Source organism: Zalophus californianus, chromosome 8 (assembly GCF_009762305.2).
Source record: "Zalophus californianus isolate mZalCal1 chromosome 8, mZalCal1.pri.v2, whole genome shotgun sequence".
In the NCBI taxonomy this organism is placed as follows: domain Eukaryota; kingdom Metazoa; phylum Chordata; class Mammalia; order Carnivora; family Otariidae; genus Zalophus; species Zalophus californianus.
Window position 1 is genome coordinate 98,235,604 of NC_045602.1, and position 22,688 is coordinate 98,258,291.

Here is a 22,688-nt window from a genome sequence, read left to right on the forward strand (position 1 = left end):
ATTGATGAGAGGGGCGCTGTCAAGGCTTAGCCCATCCCAAAATTCACCGTCTCCCTTTGGCCAGGAAGTAAGGACCTTCCGTCTTTCCCCATCCAAATTAAAAGCTACTTAATGTGTTCTCCATCTCATCATTAATTTTCCTCGAGCCAGGTCTGGGGCAGCGAACAGGAAAGGGCAGGAAACTGGAGAGCACATTAGGATGCACACACTGTGGCTGCTGCCTTGTCTGCAGTAACCAAGTGGAGCCTTTTTGTCTTTTTGAGGCAATAGAATTCAGATGTTTTTAGATGGAGCCTGTTTTTGTCACTTCCACCCCCCCAACACACACACACACACACACACACACACACACACACACACACACACACACACACACCCTATTGCCTTATGCATGAAGGGTTTTGAGTCTCTGATGAGGACATCGTTAAAATTAGTTAGCTTGTCACATTCTTGGCTGGAAGATCTTCTCTTGTGGAAGAAATTTTGCAAATAAACCATAATAGTCTTCTAATATCAATAATTTTCACACAATTTCAATTTTTTTTTGCTTTTTTCAGCAAATACTTTCTTAAAAATTGCCCCATTTGAGCATTTTCTCAAATATCCTTGATCAGAAGAACAGAATTAATGATCATGAAGAACAGAGGGAGTGAAATTTAAGATGCCAGCAGAGGGATGCTATAGTTGGAAAGGAAACAGTACATAAACAGTACAAAGATTTTAACAAAGAGTGAAAAATATTAGACTCGCTTGTCTTCATAGGTTAAAAACATAATTCTACTAGGTTATAAGTTATGGTCTTTAATATTGTTCATAGATGGAGCATGCAGCAAATATGAGCATTGCATAAAAGTTGTATTATTCATTGTAACTTCTTCAGTCTGCTTTATGATCCAGGCAGGTCACAATGAGGATTACATTCAGATCTCACTACATAATAGAAGCAGCCTCCGGCAATTCAAATTTTACATGTCTCTTCTCTCACCTAAGCATACTTTTTACCTTGGGATCAAATATAGTTCCCTGATATGAAAATTTGATTTACTATCCATGAAGTAAGTACTAAGGTTGTCATACCTTAGGTTGTCCCTGTAGAAGCCAGCGGATTAGTCTTTGCACCTTTACCCACTGTGGCTTCAATCCTGGTGGCCTCCCTCCATCTCCACTGGCTCGTTCTTTAGGAGTTCTGAGCCCATGATGCTACTGTAGGGACAGGTGTGAGCATCTCCATATCCAGCCTAATGTGGGATCTTCTTAGTTATAATGAGTTCCTGCATCAGAAAAAAATAAATAGGTTCATACATACTTTGTTATGTGGCATTTCCATTGTTGTCCTATGGGCATAAACATTTACATTGTGGAACTTGTTAATGCATTCTAGACAATACCTCTTTGAGTACTTTGAAACAGTGATTTCATCTGAATTTGATTAAAATCCATTCTGCTCGCAGCTGCCTGTTTTACAGACTTGTGGTTGGCAGGGTGAATTTATTTAGTCTTTGTTGAAAAACATTTCAAAACTGTCTACCCTTTCTCATTACTCAAAAAAATGTAAGTGCATCCTTTGGAGAGAATACTTATGCCTCCCAGCAGTAGTAATTACGGTAATTTTTATTTACATTCTTTTTCCTAAATGATTTCAAATTTTGAATGATAAATAGATTAGAGCACTTTTATTAATAGATTAGAGCACTTTTATTATTGCTTCTTTGAAGGTCAAGCAGTCTTATTGGTTAGACCAGTTTCTAGTGAGGTTATTTTGTTAATTTAGTTATGCAGCCTCCAATATGCCTCTTAGGACGATTCTGCTTCATCATTTAAGATATCTTTTGTGATAGATACTATTATCAGTCAGCTATTGCCGGGTGACCAACCCCCAATTTTAGTGGCATTAAAAAAAGCTTTCATTTCTTAATGATGGTTTGTAAGTAGGTTGAGGTGGCTTTACCATTGGCTCCAGATCATCTGCAGCTCAGATAGGGTTAGTCTACTCAAGATGTCTCATTTTGAGGTCTGTGCTGAAGGGTCAGTGGCCATCATAATGATGACAGAAGCACAGAAGATGTGGATGCATCATGGCTGCCAGCATCCCATTGGCCAAACAAGTCATGCGACCAAGTCCAAAGTCAAAGGGCAAAGAACACTCCATCCACCAAGAAGCCATGGCAACACTGGGTATAATGCTGCTTCTGTAAGGAAGAGAAAAATAGGGACCAATAGTTCACCATGTGATATTTTATGTCTAAGGCTCTTATTTAAAATAAAATTCAGATAAAACTTATAGGACTTCTCCCTAAGGTAAATATTCAGGTACTGGGAAGAACATAGGTCACAGGACCTTTTAAGTTACTTAGTTCGGCTGGCTTCTGGTTCGGTCTTTTCTTGATACCTCCAGGCTGATCACTGTCTGCCTCAGAGCAGTTCTTCACTGGGGACTGCTCTTATTGTTAGAGCATTCTTTCCATAATTGTCGTTACTGTGATCTCCATCTGCAGGGTCCATCCATCCTTCACATTCTTCTGTAACAGAATAGAACGTGTCTGTTCCACAGTCTGTGTTATAACGTAACTGTCTTTCAGGGAAGACCGTTATCTCTCTCGCCTCCTCTGATTTTCCTTTTTTACCTCCAACACCCTTCAGTTCCTCTGCTGTTTCTTACACAACATAGCCTCCAAACTACCACCATCCAATCTCTTGTTAGGGTTGCACCCTTGTAATTTTTTAAAGCCTCATTTATAAGGAGTGGAACTGAATGATTCAGTTAATAAGAAGGAAGGAGAGTCTATTGTAAATCACTCTTCCTGCCTTTTAATATCTGGTTGAAATCTTTAGTTGCTGAAGATGCAGTGGATTACAGTGATAACAATCCCAACCACCCTTTATATTGTGGTTCACAGTGTACCAAGTTCTTTCCCGTGTATTGCTCCTTTTGAGCCCCACAGTGATTGTCCTGGGATGGAGGAATTGTCATCAATCTCCACTTCATATTTAGGAATTTAACTCAGAAAGAATAACTTGATTGGGAATTGGAATCAAACTTAGACCTTCTTACTTCAGAACATACATTATTTCCACAATGCCAAAGTCACTCCCTGGTCACAGTTATTCTTGACATTGTCTGGGTAAATTTTTTTATTGACTTATTTTTCTCATAGGAATGACTATGCTAGGGATGAATATTTGGAAGTATTATGAAGTTGATTCTTGTGAGTTCTTTTATGGAATTTCTAGACGTTAAAGATTATTTCTCTTTTTATGAGTTGTTTTTTCTCCCCCCAAAAAAATTCCCATGCAAGTTTCTTTGCAATTCCATTGTTCTCTTGTATGAACCTATGTCTCCTTTTTGTTCTTTGCGTTTTTAGCTCCTATAGAAGAAAAGCTTGGATACAGTCCTAGCATGAATATGGCGCAGATAACCATGTATGCTCAACATTACTCCTCTAACTGAAGCTTAAATAATATGCTCTACAGACACCTGATAGAATCCTCCCTCTCCTTCCAACTTTAATTTCTCCTGGGCCTTAGAACTGAGCACAAATTGAGCCAAAACCAGGGCTGTGCAAAAATCAGTGAGTGGAGATAAGGGATACATTCATGGGTAATCAGTGACATTGTAGAACTAGAAAGAAGAAAACCTGGTTTTCCCTCCTGAACATCTTAAGCTGTCAATATTTATGTTTGGCATAAGAGCCACTTTGCAATTTTTGCCCTGTTCTCATTCAATTGTACTAGACCCATTCTTGAATCTTTTGAGAATTTCATCTATCTAATGGTGAGTTATCCAGAGATAATGACCATTAAAGGGACCAGTCTTTCATGATCTAGAGAAAGATGGTAACATTTTTAATAGTTTCAAGTTGAAACATTTATCAGATACCCAGTCTTTCTAAACTTTGAAACCATGTTGATCACCTCAGATCTATATGGATGAAATAATCTATTCTGGTAAGAATCATGGATTAGAAATGTTAGCCAACCCTTTTGGATTTACCCTAAGGCCACTAAGGGTAAATAAGATATTCCGCAAATATCTATGTCCAACAGTTCATCATTTTCTGGTTAGTTTATCCCTACAGGTCTATATCAAAATTAAAGAAATACTTCTTTATTTGAAAACCCTTACTTCTGTTTCCTCTTGGAAGTACTTTTAACTCACCTCACTTTAAAATGAGATCAGGTTAGTGTTGTGTCTTCATGCCAGGCTGTTGTGACAGGCATGGTCAGGGGACGCCTGTAGTATGTGTGACTACCTCTCTTAGCAAACTCCACTTCAGCTCTGTGTACTCAGCTTTCAGAGACGATGTGACATTAGCACAAGGTCCCCTCACAGCAGAGGCAGGTGTCACCTTCTGGAGATGAATATAAACATGTTTTGACTCTTGACTTTATTCATAATTTGCACCTGCTCACATAAGGTACATTTATTCTCTGCTTCTTATAACACGGCTCATACCTGAACATGGAACTGATCCTCATCATCTGCCCCAGACCCTTGTTTTCAAACTGCTGGGGCATAGGAGGTCCTTGATATATCATAGCTCTAACTAGAACTATCAGTATGGCCTATGTGGTGGAAAAAAGGAGGGAATCAAAATATGCGCTATGCTGGGAGCAAAGAAAGGAGAATTGGTAATTGCGTTAAAGCTGATAAAAACCCAGCCTGTGTTTGAGAAGCAAACCTTGGATATTTGGCTCTCAGAAATCAGACGGCAGTCCTTAGGTCTGACCTTGTCTTAGTCAGAGCGTACACTGAATCCCACCATCTGGTACATAATTAGAGTATTTAGGGGAAATGTTGATGACTCCCTGTAGAACTGGTCCATTCTGTGCCCTCTGCGGTGCCAACATTGATCCAAGTGGATGTTAATGCCACTTCCTATTAATTTCCTTAATTTGTCCCTTTTGAAGGAGACGGCCTGAGTAGGAAGGGAAGATTCTAATCTGAATATTCAAAATGTAGCCTGTGTTCTGCCTGCTTTTTTTGGCTAAGGATCCGACTATAGTGTTTCCCCAACAACGGAAAAATAGCATATTTGTTGACACAAGACATTATTTCATTAAAAGCTACCAGAAAAATATTTTTTTGTATCTTATTTTAAAAGATGATATTTCTTATTAGAGGAATATAACCCAAGTTACTCATTATGTACTCTTGCTTGACCTTTCATTTCTAAATAGAACCACTCCACAAGTCATTTAAAGTTCCTTGAAATGTCCTCCATATTTATCCAGATCTGCTGTAAGATGGGCATCCGGCCTTTCATGTTTCTTTACCTCCTTGTATGATGTATGGCCAACTTTCCTTCCAAGTCTAAGCATCATCTTTGCCACATGTGGAGAAACTGTGACTGATTCCAAAATAGATAAGTACATAGAAATTTAAAAGCTCCCTTAAATAATAGGATATAATATGATACAGCACACGTTTACTTGTCTAGCATGAAACTCAAGATATTCAAAATATAGCTACATTCAAATAAAAAATAAATAAATAAAAAATAAGTTTAGGAGACATTTATGTTAGTTCTCCTTCCTCTCCACCATAAACATGGTTTAGGAGAATGTCAGGAACCTTTCACACTGTGTCTGAGAATTCTACATTCCTCATGAAGTTGACTTCAAAAAGTAGTTCCTAAAAATTACACTGCAGCTGTGGTTTGATGGAAACACATACTCTTTTGATTTGTCTTTCTGTTCATCTATGCATAGATAAAACTCAAATGTCTTCAGATGCCTGGCTTATTTTTCAGTTAATCATTTCTGCAGTTGTACATTTCTCTACACTCATTAATATTTAGTTACTCTGAAATCTTTGACATTGAAGTAAACTGTGCCTATGGGTGGTAACAATATTTCTAGCCCCAACATGCTATTAAATAATGGAGAGAGAAGTATCCATCTTCTCAACCCAGGATGCAGTTAAACTTCACTGTCTGATTCTGTGATTGGGGCAGTGGCTTTTTTTTTTTTTTTTTTTTAAGATTTTATTTATTTATTTGAGAGAGAGCACGAGCAAGGGGAGAGGCAGAGGGAGAAGCAGGCTTCCTGCTGAGCAGAGAACCTGATGAGGGGCTTGATCCCAGGATCCTGGGATCACAACCTGATTTAGGCGAGTGACATAACATTTAGGCGAGTGACATAAGCATTATAAGAGTTAGGTGAACGATATAAACATTACAAGATCCAGTTCCTCCCAGATAATGGGTTCCTACCCATTTACCCAAATTTGTAAATTATCAAAGGCAGGGGTTTTTTTCTTTAAAGGATCAGTGAGCCCGAGCTTTAAGCAACTTTCCTTTCACTAGGGATTGATTTCACAATTATAAAATTCTTAGAAATAGAGAACTTTCCAGTCTTAAAATGTCTGTGTAGTAACCAGACCATCACTTTCAGTCTTATCCCACTTAGAATGTTGACTTGTAAAAAGAGAAAGCTAAGTTGGCTAACTTTAGAATGTAATCCATATGGAGTGGAAAAACCAAATCTTTTTCAAAATTTGATGCAGTTGAGAAAAACTAAAGGTCTTAGAAATTACAGAGACTTTGTAGAAGTTATTTTATTTTGTATTCCCAGGATCTAGCCTTGTGCATAGCACATGGTGGGTGATCAGTAAAAGATCCCAGTGTTTGATTGTATACCCGAAGGGTGCCTATAAGAAAAGGCTCTTAGAAAGTTAAAATTAAGTCACTATTGCTTAGTTAATAATATACTGGATAGTTTTGGCTGCAGCTCTTCCTCAGTAAAAGTCATGGCATTTAGATAGCCATGTGTATATTCACAGTTTTTCTTACTCAGTGCCCCCGTCACAATTGTCTTTTTTTACTTAAATTTTTATTTTAATTCCAGTTAGTTAACATCCAGCATTATTTTCATTTCAGGCGTACAATATAGTAACTCAACAGTTCCATACATTTCCTGGTGCTCATCATGACAAGTGCACCCCCTTAGTCCCCATCACCTCAGGTCATCCATCCCCCCCACCTCCCCTCTGGTAACCATTAGATTGTTCTCTGTAGTTAAGAATCTATTTCTTGCTTTGTCTGTCTGTCTCTCTCATTTTTTCCTTTTCCTTATTTGTTTTGTTTCTTAAATTCCACATAGGAGTGAAATCATAACATACTTGTCTTTCTCTGACCTATTTCACTTAGCATAATACTCTCTAGCTCCATCCATGTTGCTGCAAATGGCAAGATTTTGTTCTTTTTTATGGCTGAGTAATATTCCATTGTGTACATATATCACATCTTCTTTATCCATTCATTAATCGTTGGACACTTGGCCTGCTTCCATAGCTTGGCTATTGTAAATAATGATGCTATAAACTGCCATCACAGTTTTCTAATCCTGCTGGAATTACAAGTTTACTTGTCAGTCTGCCTCTAAGGGAGGTCCCACAGGGCAGGACACTGTCATGTTCACAGTTGGGTTCCTGCTGTATAGATGGGATTTGCTAAATACTATGCCCATTTCCTTAGACATGAGGCTGAAGTGCAGAGAGGGTGGGCGGTGACTGTTAGGCTGAGACCAAGTCCTTATGCTAGGATTTGATTCTGGGTCTTCTCTTTCCGCTCTCCGAATCTTTGAAGTGAATACCCAGGGGATCCCAAGTGATTGCTTCAGGGATGCTCAGTATGGTAGAGTTTGAGTACCGAGTATTTATGCTTGATGCTATTATCCACATCTTTTTAAGAACCCATAATACACATGATAATACACTGTTCCTAGTGAATTTGATTACCTTTCTTCCTTCTTCCTTTTCCTCATTCTAGCCTCTTAGGATAGAGAGAGTTCCTCATCAAATGAGCTGTGGTATTGGCCTTTGGGTCTAACTGGTAGGGAAAGCGAGGTTCCTCCTAAGGTAGGGTGTGTGGGTCTTTATTTCTCAACTAGTATCATCAGTTGCTTGTTGTTGCTTCAGTTCCTGAGAGCAGCATTCCCCTCTGCTGAGGACATTCTCCCACCGCTGCCAACTTCAAGCTTCAAACTCACACACACTGCAACAAGTGGATTTCCCAAGTGATTGTGGCAGATCTGGAGAAGAAATTATGTTCCTACTTAAAAATACAGTTATTAAGTATGGCATAGAAGATTTCGGGGCTTAGGCAGCAGAGCAAGAACTTCATGGCTCAGCTATGGTCAGAGACATTTCTTAACAGTAAATGTGCTCTTTGAAAATCATTAAAACTACTAGATTATTTCTCTTCCTTCTCACTCTTCAAATAGATAAAACATAGTCCATGTTTCAGGAAATGTCCACCTTTACAGTAATTTGGAAACATACTGTCAGTGAATTGAAAGGTCTTTTGGCAGTGTACGTATTGAGAAACTCTTTTTTGAAGAATTTCCACTGTGGTTTTTGACATCAGGGACAGCTAAATAAGTGTACCATTTCGATAAAACTAATGGTTCTCATTTTGGGTGACCAGCCATGCAGGGAAAAATTAGGTGCTCTAAAAGGCTTTGGTAACTTCGTAGCAGGGCCAAAATATTTACAGTGTCCGCTAGACAAAAGCAGTAATCTGAGACAGATTCTACACCTCTGTGTCATCCAGAAATTCAAGCTTCCTCGTTATACCTGGCTCAGGATCCAGGACCCCATTTTGCCCTGTGCTTTTTTTTAGTCAAATAGGAATGGAATCACTGTGGAATCATGGAGTTTCCGTCTTCTTAAATTCTGTGTATGTTGAAATGTCCATTAGCTGGCTCTATCTCAGATGGATGAAATTATTTAAAAATTTCCTGATGGCAGTGTAACAGTTGATGGAGGTGGGATGGCAGGCATCATGGTGCACAGGTGGGCACTAGGTTAGCCTGATTTGAATCCTAGCTCTGCTACCTGCCTCTTTCATATTATCTCGACTCTCGGCCTGGCCTGGGGCCCCTCATCTGATAATGGTTAATACCTCATGGGGGATCGTGAGTATTAAATGAAATGATGCATATAAACTGTTTAGCACAGTTCTTGGTATATAGTAAGTATTCAATAAATGCTAACTATAATTATAATTATTTTATTACTGCTGCTGCTTTAAAAACATATTTTCTTGTGTTGTCTAAAGCCCCAGGTTAGTGCAAATGATAAGGATTGTCCAGAGATTTCCACCCATTTATACTCAAGAGAACTCATTTTGAAGATTTATTTTTTTCATAATGATTCCTTCTCAAACCCCTCTGGCTTCCCACCTTCCAAACCATAAATATTTGTCAGAGCCAGGTTGATTACTAATCAAATGAAACCTAAAGAAAATACTTGGTATTTATTTTAATTGTGGTTTAAAGAGCTTTCTGTACTACACTGGCTTATAAAAATGCCTAGAAGTTAAAAATGAAGTAAATTTGAATAAAATCTCCAGTTTTTGGAGCTTTATGTACAGCAATCTGATAGTCTCTGAAGAAAAAAGAAGTTTGTCAGATGATCAAGACTTTTCAGAAAGGAATCTGGTTTACATTGATTTTTTTTTGAAAATCGGGATATGTAATCTGTCTCTTTTTTCACTTCTTCTTATAAATTGGAAGGAACTTCAAAGCCAAACAACATTTTGAAGTGCTTTTGCCCTAATTTCTTGAAATAGTATACCTAAAGAAATGGTCTTTTGTGATGACAGAGACTTAGCATTTCTCTTTCAAAGGAAGCCATCATTTTTCTAAATAAACTCCACTAGTTTGATGTTCTCTTCTCTGCTTGAAACACATTTTCTCCCGCCTGCCCAAGCAGGGTATTTGCTGAGGAGTGATCTCGGTTTCTCTTTGTTCTCCCTATCTCTTGTTTCTTTGATAGCGGATGGTTTCTCGCTCTTTGGGAGCAAATCCAGACGACCTGAAGGACCCGATTAAAATTAGTATTCCACGCTATGTGCTGTGTGGGCAAGGGAAGGATGAGCACTTCGAGTTTGAGGTCAAGGTAAGTGCCCCTTCTTTACTCTTCTGGAGGAATGGAGGCTCGAGGCTCCCAGGGCTTTCTCTATCTTTTTTTTTTTTTTTTTTTAATAAAAGGAGATGAAGCTGCATGTGAACATCTTGTTTTGTAACATATTGGTCATACCCTCCTTTAAACTGGTCTTTGCAAGTCTAGACTGTAGCACGTGGAGAGAAGTTATCCCATAGAAGGTGGTGGTGGTTGGGGAGTCAGGCAGACATGGAAGAAAGTTCTTGTCACTTACCAACCCGACAGGTAGGGTGACCAGCCCTTCCAGGTTATCCAGGAGTTTTTGCTGTAGGTATTGGAAGTTCCACCCCTGGGAAACCATTTGGTGTCAGGTGAACCAGGTCAGTCAGTCACCCTATCCCTGGGCTTAAGCTCAATTTTCTTATCTATAAAAATGGGAATAATAATGTTTATGTTACAAGGGTATCAGCTCACATAAAGTGTTAAGTCTGGTACCTGGTATATAATAATGTTATAGCTATTGCTTCTATTACTACTGCTGTTTTTATTGTTGTTTCTATTATTATTAATTTAAGAAGCTTTCCCTAATCTGTTTTAGGCATTATTTGATTTATACAACTTTTCAGGAAGAGATGTGCCTGCTTCCTTACATCATTCTTTCCAAAATAATGACTTCATCTGATTCCTAATTTAGTTCCATTGACTCATAACACTTCATTAAATATTGCTGGATGCTCTCCCCTCCTCAAGGAATTAATGAGGAGTCACACTTCTTCATTTTCAAGCATAGGTGAGGTTATTGATGTAATGACATCCACTAGGGTGGATGTCTGCAGCTGCATGAGGGTATTCTTGGAAGTGAACCTCAGACAGGGAATCTGGACGCTGAGGTCTTCAGGCTCTGATTCTGCTGCACTTTGTTGAGTGACCATGAGTCTTTACCTTCTCCAAGCCTCAGTTTTCTCATTGGTAGAATGGGGAAATTGGATCACATCAGTGGTTTACAAATTTCTTCTCGGCAGAGACGTTTGTTCAGCAGATTATTTATGAGGAAGGGCACTGCAGAAAGCGGACCAGCATGGAGCTGCTGTGGGGAGGGAGAGTGGAGGGAGCCTGAGCCAGCCCTCCCCACCCCACCCCCAACCCCAGCCCCCCAACCATGCTGCTGGGGGCTTGGGATCAACCTCTCCCTTTAGGCATGCATGCCCTTTCAAGTCTTCCAGGAGAAACAATGCAAATGCATCTTATAATTAGTCAAGCTTTTAGATTCTTATTTCTATATATTGTTTTCCTTTTTATTTTTTAAACCTAGGCATTAATTTATATATTGAGGTTCCTGTTGAGAGTACATGATGTCTGGGTGGTGGTGGTGGTGGTGTTTTGAACTTTACTGGCCAGATTGTGTGGTTTCTTATTCAGATGTTATGCCATGTCCGTGAGCTGGTACTTCTCACTGCCCCTGACTTAATGCCTAATTCCTGCTCAATTTCTTTTTCTCAGTCATTTGAAATTGTGTGCGTGTGTGTGTGTGTGTGTGTGTGTGTAGCTCCCTTTGTACATACATGTTATATTGATATGTACACATATATCAAAATAATTTCTGAAGGTATATGTATTAATCCCATATTTTGAAAAATATTTGAGAGAGAGAGCATGAGAGCGGGGAGGGTCAGAGGGAGAAGCAGACTCCCTGCTGAGCAGGGAGCCTGATGTGGGCGCAGTCCTGGGACTCCAGGATCATGACCTGAGCTGAAGGCAGTCGCTTAACCGACTGAGCCACCCAGGCACCCCTAATCCCATATTTTTAATTAGAGGGTGAAGATTGGCTTTTATCAGCTCAGAATTTGAATTCTCCTAAACAGAGAACTCACAGCACTGGAGGACATGCAGTGATTTTTGTTGATGCATAGATAAATATATATTTTTTTAATTTTTAAAAATATTTATTTGAGAGAGAAAGAGAGCACGGGGAGGGGCAGAGGGAGATGAAGAGAATCTCAAGCAGATTCCCTGCTGAGTGCAGAGCCTGTCATGGGGCTCCATCTCACGACCCTGAAAGCATGACCTGAACCAAAACCAAGAGTTGGCCACTTAACTGACTGAGCCACCCAGGCGCCCCAAGATATATTTTATTTTAACTGATAAGTGTGTTAATAAAATATAACTATTAAATTGATTTCATGCATAAAAGATAAGACATGGATAAAGAGGATACTTAATTTCTATAGTATGATCTCACTTATATGTGGAACCTGAAAAACAAACCAAGCTCACAGATACAGACAACAGATTGGTGATTGCCAGAGACAGGGTAGGGGTAGGTAAAATGGGTGCAGATGGTCAAAAGTTATAAAATACATCCTGGGGATGTCATGTACAGATTGTGATTATAGTTAATAGTGCTGTCCATTTGAAAGTTGCTGAGAGAGTAATTTTTTTTTTAAGATTTATTTGAGAGAGAGAAAGAGGGAGAGAGTGCACAGGAGCAGAGAGGAGGGGCAGAGGGAGAGGGAGAAGCAGATTCCCCACTTAGCAGGGAGCTGGAAGTAGGGTTTGATTCCAGGACCCTGAGATCATGACCTGAGCCGAAGGCAGATGCTTAACCAACTGAGCCACTTGCATACTCCACCAATTCCTTATAATAAATCTCTTTACTTTTCTTTTTTTTTCTTTCTTTCTTTCTTTCTTTCTTTCTTTCTTTCTTTCTTTCTTTCTTTCTTTTTTTTCTTTCTTTTTTTCTCTTTCTTTTTCTTTTTTAATTTTATTATGTTAATCACCATACATTATATCATTAGTTTTTGATGTAATGTTCCATGATTCATTGTTTGTGCATAACACCCAGTGCTCCACGCAGAAGGTGCCCTCTTTAATACCCATCACCAGGCTAACCCATCCCCCCACCCTCTCCCCTCTAGAACCCTCAGTTTGTTTCTCAGAGTCCATAGTCTCTCATGGTTCATCTCCCCCTCCGATTTCCCCCCCTTCATTTGTCCCTTCCTACTGCCTTCTTTTTTTTTTTTTTTAACATATAATGTGGACCCTTGGGGTCACAGAGAGTAAATCTTAAAAGTTCTCATCATAAGAAAAAAAGTAACCATTCCTGTGTGGTGACAGAGATTCACAAGACTTAGGAGGTGATCATTTCATAATATATACAAATACCGAACCATTACATTATACACATGAAACTAATAAAATGTTGTAGGTCAATTATACTTCAAGAACTCAAAAAAAGAAAATAAGAACAAAAGCTGAGTTGATTTAAATAAAAATTGCAAGTAAATACTAATTCACGCCATATCAGATCTGGCCAAAATTGTGAAGATGCTACTGTGAAGACATGTTAGAGAACCCAAATACAGAAAATCATGTGGGACCTTTCAGAATCTCTGCTTTCACCTCAGAATATATAAAATCCAAAACTAAAGGGTTCAGCTTTCTTTGAAGGTATCAAAGCCAAGTTCTGAAAGCATGTCATTGTTTCGCTTCCTTTTTGTACTTATCCCAGATGCTGTAATCAGCACCAGGAATGACCTGTGAGCATTTGCCTGGAGAATCCCCAGTTCTCTGTGTAGGAAGGGCCACCAGATGCATTCACAGGTAGATGTGCTGCACGTCTCACATTTTCTTGGGGATACTCAGTCACAGAAGTCTCAGGGCCTCAGTACTAGAAACAAACATGACCCGAATGTACAGTCCCTCTCTTGAACAAAACAAAAGTGGCCACATCCCAGCAAACGCATAGCTATTAGGGTGTGCCATTGTCCTTTCCAGGCTCTGCCGGTTAATGTCCACAAGAGACTAACTGTAGAAGAGGGACAAAGACACCTGCCTGGTTGGGTTGGTGTGAGCAGTGTATGAATTTAGGTGTGTAAAGTGCTTAGAATGGTGTCTGCCTTCCTAAGTGCTGGTTAAGTGTTTGTTTTTAAAAAAAATAAGTAAATTTTTTAAAGATTTTATTTATTTGAGAAAGGGAGAGAGAGAAAGCAAGAATGGGGAGGGGGAGGAGAGAGGGACAAGCAGACTCCGTGTTCAGCAAGGAGTTAGATGCAGGGCTCGATCCCACAACCCTGAGATCATGTCCTGAGCCGAAATCAAGAGTTGGATACTCAACTGACTAAGCCACCCAGATGCCCCATTAAAAAATAAGTAAATTTTTAAAAGGCATAGGGACTGAGTGAGGTTTTACCCTTGGAATCCTAGTGACTTTTGATGTACAGTTGTGTCTTTGAGAATTTTGGATTTTTTTATTTTTCATTTTGATTGTTCATTCCCCCCTCAACATTGCTGAATTTTTTAATTAAGTATGGGGGCACCTGGGTGGCTCAGTTGGTTAAGCGACCAACTCTCGGTTTCAGCTCAGGTCATGATCTCAGGGTCATGAGATTGAGCCCCAGGTCGGGATCCATGTTTGGTGTGGAGTCTGCTTGGGACTCTCTCTCCCTTTCCCTCTGTCCCTCCCCCCTGCACTCGCTCTCTCACCCCCCCCAAAAACGAATACATCTTTGAAAACAATTAAGTATGACAACCTTTTCCTTCCATTATCTGACTCTCTGATGCATTGGCAATGTTTTCTAGAACATACAGTCACACCTATGATAACAGTTTGGCTACTACTAAAATCTTTTCTTGGTGAACCAGTGGATTTAAGGTGGCTAAGGTAAAAAGCATTATTTTTTTAAAAGTCTATTTAGTTTTAGACCTTCTTTGAAGGAAAATCTGATGTTAATGTATATAGATATTTTATACTATTACACTTTAGACTTCAGAAAAATCCTTGCTGCTTCTTTGTTAAATAAAAATCGATTTCTTTTTTGTACCTTTCCCCCATGATGGTCTTAAAGGTCTCCTGGGGTCCTGAATGCACCTGGCAAGGCTCTGTGACCAGCAGGGAAGGGTCTTGATTCCTGGTATTAGACCCCTGTTGACTGTATAACTTGCTGGTGGTTGCTGCCAGTTCATTTAAGGGGCCAAGCTGACCCATGAACACACAGGGCCCCCTGGGTGCAAGTCTTCATGAGCTGAATTTGCAGGCCCAGAGAGAGGACTGGGAAGAGGCACTCAGGGGTGTAGCTGCCCAGAGTTCTCTCCACTTGTCCTTCACCCTTCCTGTTCCTTCTGCCTCCTGCCCTTTTCTGCTTGCCTTTCCTGAGATAAAATTCCTTAGTTATTTAAGTCATGCCTTTTTCCTGTAATGCCCAATTGGGTAGCTCTAGTTGGATTGTTCATTGCTGAATGAATAGTCATGAGCCTGGTTAAGGTACCATTTGAGGTCAGGTACAGGGAGTGGGATATGGGGGAGGAAGGGAGACAACAGTGGTTCTCAAATGCTCATCTTCTGATCCCTGGTCAGTCCCACGGACGTTCCCATCACTGGGCTTTAGAATGAAAAAAAATCGTGTTTTTCATTAAACTAAAATTTAATATTTAATTCAAAAGGACTGTCTTTTTGGATCTTCTTTATTCAGGGATTAAAAACAACTTTTGTGAAGTAACTATGAGAGTAGATATACAGGGTTTTGTTTTTTGGTCACATTTAATTTTTTCAATCAACTTTGTTAAGGCATAATTTACATACAGTGAAATGCACACATTTTAAGTGTACTTTGATGAGTTTGGCATGTATACACCCATGTAACCAGCACCCCTATCAAGACTTCAGACTTTCCAGTCAGTCCAGAGAGTTTCTTGTGCCCCTTTACAGTCAGCGCCCCTGCCCAGCCTCTAGGCGAGCTGTGAGCTGCTTTCTGTAACTACAGATTAGTGTCTGCCCTAGCATGCCGTGTAAATGGGATGGGGCAGCATTTACTCCTTTGTGTCTGGCTGCTTCCATGTAGCCCAATGCTTTGGAGATTCATCCACGTAGTTGAATATAACAGTAATTTGTTTCTTTTTATTGCTAAATAGCATCCCGCTGTATGGGTATATGACAGTTTGTGGAATGGTGTCTGTCTTAATGTCCTTATTTGACAATACAGAAGGTTGTCATCTCCATGATGCACTCCCTCCATCTGCCACCCCCTTATTTTACTGATCCTTGAAGGACATGTGCCTGGGAACCCCGGTGTGAGGGCATCATTTCCCACGGCGCTTGCAGCGATCCCTTCTAGCAGATCGCAGTAACACATCCTTCTGGGGCTGTGTCCACGTTCTCTCCAAGAGATGTATGTCCTGCCGACTGCTGTCAGAGGCGGGCAGAGGGGCAGAGGGTGTGCCAGTCTGGCTCCTCTCATTCTGTGCCCAGTATCGTTGAATGTCACCTGCTGGCCAGCAGAAGGTACCTGTCACGAGACACGCTGGCCCTGAATCGCAGCCAGCACAAGTTATACCACTGACTGGACTACAGCAGTCATCCTAACCCTCCGGCTTCAAATGCTCATCCGTGATTGATACAAGAAATCAATTACAGCTGCGTTATAGTTGCCATTTTCAGTTAGCCAGGCCCAGAGTGGAGAGAATTTAATTTTTAAATTATATTTTAGCAGGATACAAAACACCGGCCTGGGAAATCTGTGGTTAAGTCCAACAGAGGCTGGCATACTCTTATGTTCTAGAAATAAGCTGATGTTTCCAACATTGTTTTCAATTCTCTGCCCTTTAACTTACATATTAATATTTTAGTATAAAGAAAGAAGCCAATACTGGTGTATTTTTTTAATATTTTGTTTCCTGAGAATTTTTATTCCTGTAAAAATTGTAGGTGATCTTACCAGGAGATTGTCTTCCTGTCTCCTTCCTAGAGTGGTGACTTCTGTAGTAGCTCCTCCCCCCCACCCATCCTCTGTCCTGTCCCCCGGTTTCCTCCCTTCAGAGCAGGTGTCACAGCCCACAGTCACATGGTTTTCTTCCAGTCACTGTCATGTTTATAGCTGGTCTTCTCCAGAGACGTAAGCCCTCGGGCCCTTATCACTGGGTCCCCAGCCCTGCCACAGGCTCTGACTGGTAATGATCACCCAGGAGAGATCACTCAACAATATGACCCACACAAGTCCGCCACCAGGTGCTCTCACTGGTCAGAACTTGGGTAGAGCTTTGGGAATATGTGACCATGTGCCCTTTGTACACAACCCCCTATGGGCTCCCCATGCTCTGATTGTGCCTCTGGATTCAGTTGTTGATCAGCCATCCCACCCACTGGTTTCCTCATGATGTGGCTGCCTCTTTTGTTGTCCAGGGCAAGGACGGGCAAATCAAGCTCCTGGACTGTGTCTGTGTGCAAGAAAGCCAGTGCCTCCTGCCTCCCTCCCGACGTCCCCACTCCACCCTCCTGCACGCCAGCACGCACACATCCTGGCTCTGACAGTCTCCAGCACCCACAGAGGAGTTCAGTTTTGTTCTGCACAGAGGGGTAGCCCTCTGCCCACTGTCCACCCCCTGGACATTATTCTGGGCACCTGGGCACTCCAGCCCCTTGCTCAGGAAGCACGTGTTCTGGAGTCTTCTCTTATAAGGAGCCGTCTGGTGCTCTAGTCATACTTCCTCCCCCACAGGCTGTTCAGGAAAGGACAGGCCCCGCCTTTCTTCAAGTGGTGGCAGGAAATAGGCCCTTCTGTACAGAATCACTTTGGTCCACTTGTAGACCAAAGGAGCACAGGAGTATACACGCTTTACCTCGAATACACGACATCCAAAACAAAACTGTTCCTCATTTCAGTCGTCTGATTTTGGTCGAAGGTACCACAGGAAGAGTCACCTCCTCTAGCCCCCAGATGTGCCTCATTTTGTTCTGACTCATGGTCAGTGGCCTGAGAAGGAGAGGAGAGGCAGAGGAAACAAGGAAGGCCTGAGAGCGGGGCAGTGTAGCCTTGAGGAAGCTGTCTAGCACAGGCTTGTAGCCACCTTCGAGTAACACCTGAGCGTCCCGCTCAGTGGTCCATTTTCTTTTCTGTCACGTGAGCTTAGGGTATGTGACCCCCCCCCCTTCTGGGTTCAGTCGTTGCTGTCCTGGAGTTGAGGAGACACTTAATGCAAGGGCCCTCAGGTCTGCCGGGCCCTCCATAAGCAGGGAGCCCCAGAAGGTGAGACGTGGCAGCGGGCATCTTGCTTTTACAGCCAAAGGGCCATGTGACAGGGCCCTCGGCACCAGGGCCGGACAGAGTTGTGCAACAGTATGAAGGCAGCAGAAGCAAACCAGCAGTGGCCATGGAGGATGAGCTTTATTTTACCTGAACAGAATTTCAAAATGTTCAACGAGTTGTCAACATTTCGAACTTGGGAGATCTGACACAGAAATCCAAATTTCCCGAGTTTCTGTAAAACATCAGAAAATGTGAGAAACCTAGACTGGGTCCCAAAGGGCAGTCCAGCTTGGGGATGAACAGTAGCTCCTCTTGGGACAAGTTCCCGTGCCCTCTGCCATGCCACAGTCTTCATGGCTCCTGGTCAGAGGAGATCACCTGAGGGAATGGTCCACACCAAGTCCCCACTGCACAGAAAGGCTCACAGACCAAATGAAGTCTCTGATCACCCAGTTTATTAAGTCAGTTTAAACACGCACACACAGATGCAGGAGGACGAGGGGCAGGTGGGTGCATGGAGCATGGGACCGGCAGGGGGGCGACGTGTACTCTCTGACCCCAGGATCACACCATGTTCACCTGCTCTGTCTCTCTCTGCCACTACAGCCTCTCCCGCTCTGCTTGTCAGGATTATTGTGAGCAAGGGGCCTCAGTAAACACAGGGCACCCAGAGGCAGTGCACACTTGGCTCCATGGCAGCATGCCTGGCCGGTGGCCTGCTGGACAGCCCTGGTTGTCACCTGCACTTCTTAGGTAGAGCACACGTGGACCCAGCATGGGAGCAGGTTGTTGTCACCAGTGGTCTTCCATGCGGGGCTGAATTAGCTGTTGGCCCCGAGCAGGCATGATCATGACCTAACACTTACTTTCTCTAGGTAATGTTCTTATCTGTTCCCTCATATTTATCTATTCTACCTTTCTCTGACATGCCCTATAGGTTATAGGCCCTTATTTGGCATATCTTAGGAGTTCATTTGTGTCTCGCAAGCTGCTTGAGTACTGGCTGTCTGTTCTGACACATTCTCTGAGGTTTAGTTATATCCCATAAACTGCTAGCTTACTTACTGACAGTGCTTAGCCCTTCTGATGAGCTTCATCCATCCTCTGTAGCAGAATTGAAGGTGCTCAAATAACACGTAGACTCCCGCTACGCTCCCTGTTGTCCTACATCCTGACACTCGTGGAGCCTTTTAGAGTTTCGTTTCTCACTGAGCCCTGTAGGCCAGTTGAGTTTGCAACCTCTCTTCAAGGGAGGACACTGTCATCCATCAAGTACCTTCTTCAGCCCAGGTTCTTTGCCAGACATTTCCAAAAATGTGGAAACGATACCAAAATGGGGGTATTATTTGCATTTAATGAATTGGGAAATTATGAATGACTTGCTCAAGGCCACACAGCTACTAGGGTGAACCAGGTACCAAATGCCCATGTCAGATCTGAGAACTCTGAGCCATACTGGTGCCCTTGCTTATTCATTTTAATGTGCCTTCTACATTTCACTACTTTCTGCACTTTTTAGAAGTCGAGGCCATATTTTAGTGTTGGTCTAAACATGGTGGCCATTTCCATATCCTTGCCCATTTTCAAAATCTCTTATTTTTGTGTGTATTTTGATTTTCTATCTCGAGTTCTGGCCAAGTTGCAGGCACTTTGTAAATTGGGGCTATTACTAAGGCTTTGACAAACCTGGAGAATTTGATGGTGGCTAGACCTGCCAGGGAGCATGAAAAGGAAATGCCCAGAAAATTTGCAGTTTGAGAGTTGAAGCAGTCACATTTACAGTCAGAGAAATTTCCCTTTATTTGGCAGAACAGAAATAAGAGCCATTCCAGTCTATTAGATAAACTACGCACACATACGTCTTCTAGAAATACTCCCAACTTGATAGAATATAAATGTTCAGAAGGATTTGTGTGTTGGCGTCTGAATCTCTGCTTATTAGTAACTTGATAGATTATCTCCCTGCGTGTGTATTAGCATAGCTGAGACAAATGGAGTGTTGCATAAGCTGTGGTCCATGTAGATCCCAATATTCAGTTTGTGTATTATTTTCAAACATAAATAACAAGTGAAAGAAATAACATTGGGACTCAATCATATTTTATCCTGTTTTTTTAAGCACCCCTCCATCTCTCTGAGAACTTTGTCTTTCACTGAAAAATTTAAGAAAAAAACATTTTTCCCTTCCCCTGTTTTCACACAAAGCAACTAATCTTTTCTGTCACTTTCACTTGAGCAGTTGTCTTTGTCTTCACAAGGTAAAGGCTGCATATATGAGAAACAGCAAAGAAGAAATGAGTTGACTCACAAGCACCGAAGGAAAGCGGTCATCATGTGTGGCCAGGCCTTGAATTTTCATTTCAAATGTGTTTTTTCCTTATAAGACTATATTAATATTTTGTCTTCCTTAACTTCAGAATTTTGGGGGTTTTACATCTCTTCCTGAAATGAAGTTGGTTTTAAAATAAGTCACGAAATGGTTTGAGTTCCCCTCTTTGCAATTGCTGCCCGAGGATACCCCTTGCCTTTCAGTCGTGCATAAGAAAAGGCTTTCTTTAGGAACAGGATCACAGTTCCAGGAGTTACCATTTACTGGGCACCCCGACCCCCTGCTGGTTGTTTCACATGCTTTTCCTTCATCTGTAGGTTAGTATCACGAGCCCATTTCACAGGTAAAGAAACTGAAGCCTGGAAGAGTTGTGAAATAGAACCAAAGTCACATAGCTAATTAGGGAATGGGCTAAAGTTAGGATCCAAGTCTGTCTTAATCCAGAGTTTTTCATTATTCCATTCTCCAGTGATGCCTGGTAGAGAGTTTGCATTCTGGGCTTTGCCTCTGAATATCTTGGTAATTTGAAGGAAAATTGGTTAGGCTCTCATTCTTGCAATTTCCCACAATTTTAAAGTAGGGTAATTTTCACTATTCCTCACTGGTTTTACAGAGGTGTTAAGGGAAGGGAAAAAGTACTTATTAGTAATGATCTTGGATTTAAAGGCATCCATCTTATCAGAATCTTAGAGTCTTTTTACATTCTTTCAAATTTACCTTCAAACTACTAAAGTACACTAAAATAAACGGTATTATCCTGATTTTGAAGGTGCTGAAATTGAAGCATAAAGAAGTGATAATTTCTAGTTATTGCAAAAGGCTGAGACTTGGGTCAGCTAGAAAGCGCTGTTTGATTTTGCATTACTTCATAGTTATGTAGATGCGGTGTAGCTCACTAGCCAGCTCTTTTCTGCATGGCATGCCATGTTCAGCCCAGGTCTAGAAGCCAAGGGCTCTGAGACACTTCCTGTACTTGTTGGTGCCACATCTACGCAGAAGGATATCTGGGGAGTTTCTTGGATAACAGGGCTGAATAATCTTATATCTGCATAGGACTCCTACTTTTAGGAATCTTTAAAATGCTCCAAACCCCATACACTTCCTGTCCGTGTCACCAACAGTCGGGGCAGATCTAGGATTGGATTATAGATTTCTCTCTCCTTGCCCAGTGCACTGGCTTTAAGACCATGCTCCTCCTGCTGGGGCCCAATTTCTTCACTCAGGTGCCTTGGAGACAGAATTTCCAGAGTTCGTAGGCTGCTGGTTCCTGGGGCCACTGCCGTGGAGGGGGATGCCTGCTCACTTCCAGATCTCATGACGCAGTTTGTGGGCATGATTCCCATGGCAGCTATTGACTGCCTAGGTGGTTGCTGACATGGTGTCTTTTCCTTTGTGTCCATTTGGCTGTAGAGCTCAGCACTCCTTTGGGTTTCTCAGAAAGAAAGGTATATAAACTTGCCTGAAATTTCCCTGAGGAAACCAAGGAAGGAGGTGCGTTGCACACCTCAGAGCAAGTAACTGAAGATACCCTGTTAGCTAATTATGTTCTCCCAAAAGCACTGGCCTTCCCTCCTGCTTCCAAGATATCCTTTGGGAGCTCCAGCTGCTGCCCCCTTGCTAAGTGGAAAGATTCCACTTCAGCCTACTTTTTAGGCCTCTCTCCCAAGTTTACATACCCAAAGGACCTTGACATTCAGAAACAAACACTCTTATGTTCTTAGGACCCCGCCCCCAAAGGTACCTTAGAGACCACCTTTTGTTTCTTGATATGTTTTTGGGGGGTCTCACATCTCCCCGTACCTCCTTTCTTACCCCAAACCTGTCATCATGGTATTTCTTCTACATCAGCAGATTCTCTTTCCAAAGGAATTTGATAAATAACATTTTCTCTTTCTTTGTTTTATAATTCTTTAACCTCTCCCATTATCTCCTCTAATGCTTACTTTCTAAAAACTTTAAACAGCTATAGGTAAGTCAGAGAAGGCCTAAAATGCAGGTCATTCCACTGCCCACATTTCAGCATAGAAAGGGAATTAGTGCAACAGAAAAGTGTTCATTGAGAAGAGACTCTGGGCTCCACTCTCTCCATTATGCGTCCATTTATTATTTAACAAATACTCATTTGGTACCTCTTGTTTTTTTTTTGAAGACCATGCTGGAAGTATCAAGATATTGAAGGATAGGAAAGATGAATAAATAGTTCATGTACTCTTGGGTCTACTAAGTGGAGGGGAGAGAAACATGCAAAAACTAGAACAATGCAGAGCAAAGGGGAGTCATGAAGGAGCAGTCAGTAAGATAACATCTTTGTTTACCTGAGGAAGAACCTCACTGGATTTCAGTGACAAAGGCCTGAGGGCAGACAGAGACAAATGTTCTGTGGGTAAGAGGAAGCAGTACAGTTGAAGGCCAACCTTGGGGAGGGACTCTCCTTTAAGTGGAGGTGAGTGGGGAC

General features: G+C 41.6%; 1 protein-coding gene across 7 annotated transcripts in view; it reads left to right on the forward strand.

Moving 5' to 3' along the window:
• The window catches only part of KIF16B (kinesin family member 16B), a 314,095-nt gene that overhangs the window by 221,203 nt on the left and 70,204 nt on the right, over positions 1-22,688 (forward strand). For 5 of the 7 annotated variants that reach the window (XR_003524843.2, XR_003524844.2, XM_027623368.2 and 2 more), the window contains one exon: positions 9,779-9,901. The exons of the other annotated variants lie outside the window; for them this stretch is intronic. Coding sequence is in view for 3 of the 5 variants with exons in the window: in XM_027623368.2 (XP_027479169.2) it covers positions 9,779-9,901 (123 nt within the window). In the remaining 2 variants the exon portion in view is untranslated. The remainder of the gene's footprint in view (positions 1-9,778; positions 9,902-22,688) is intronic. 7 annotated transcript variants of the gene reach the window in all.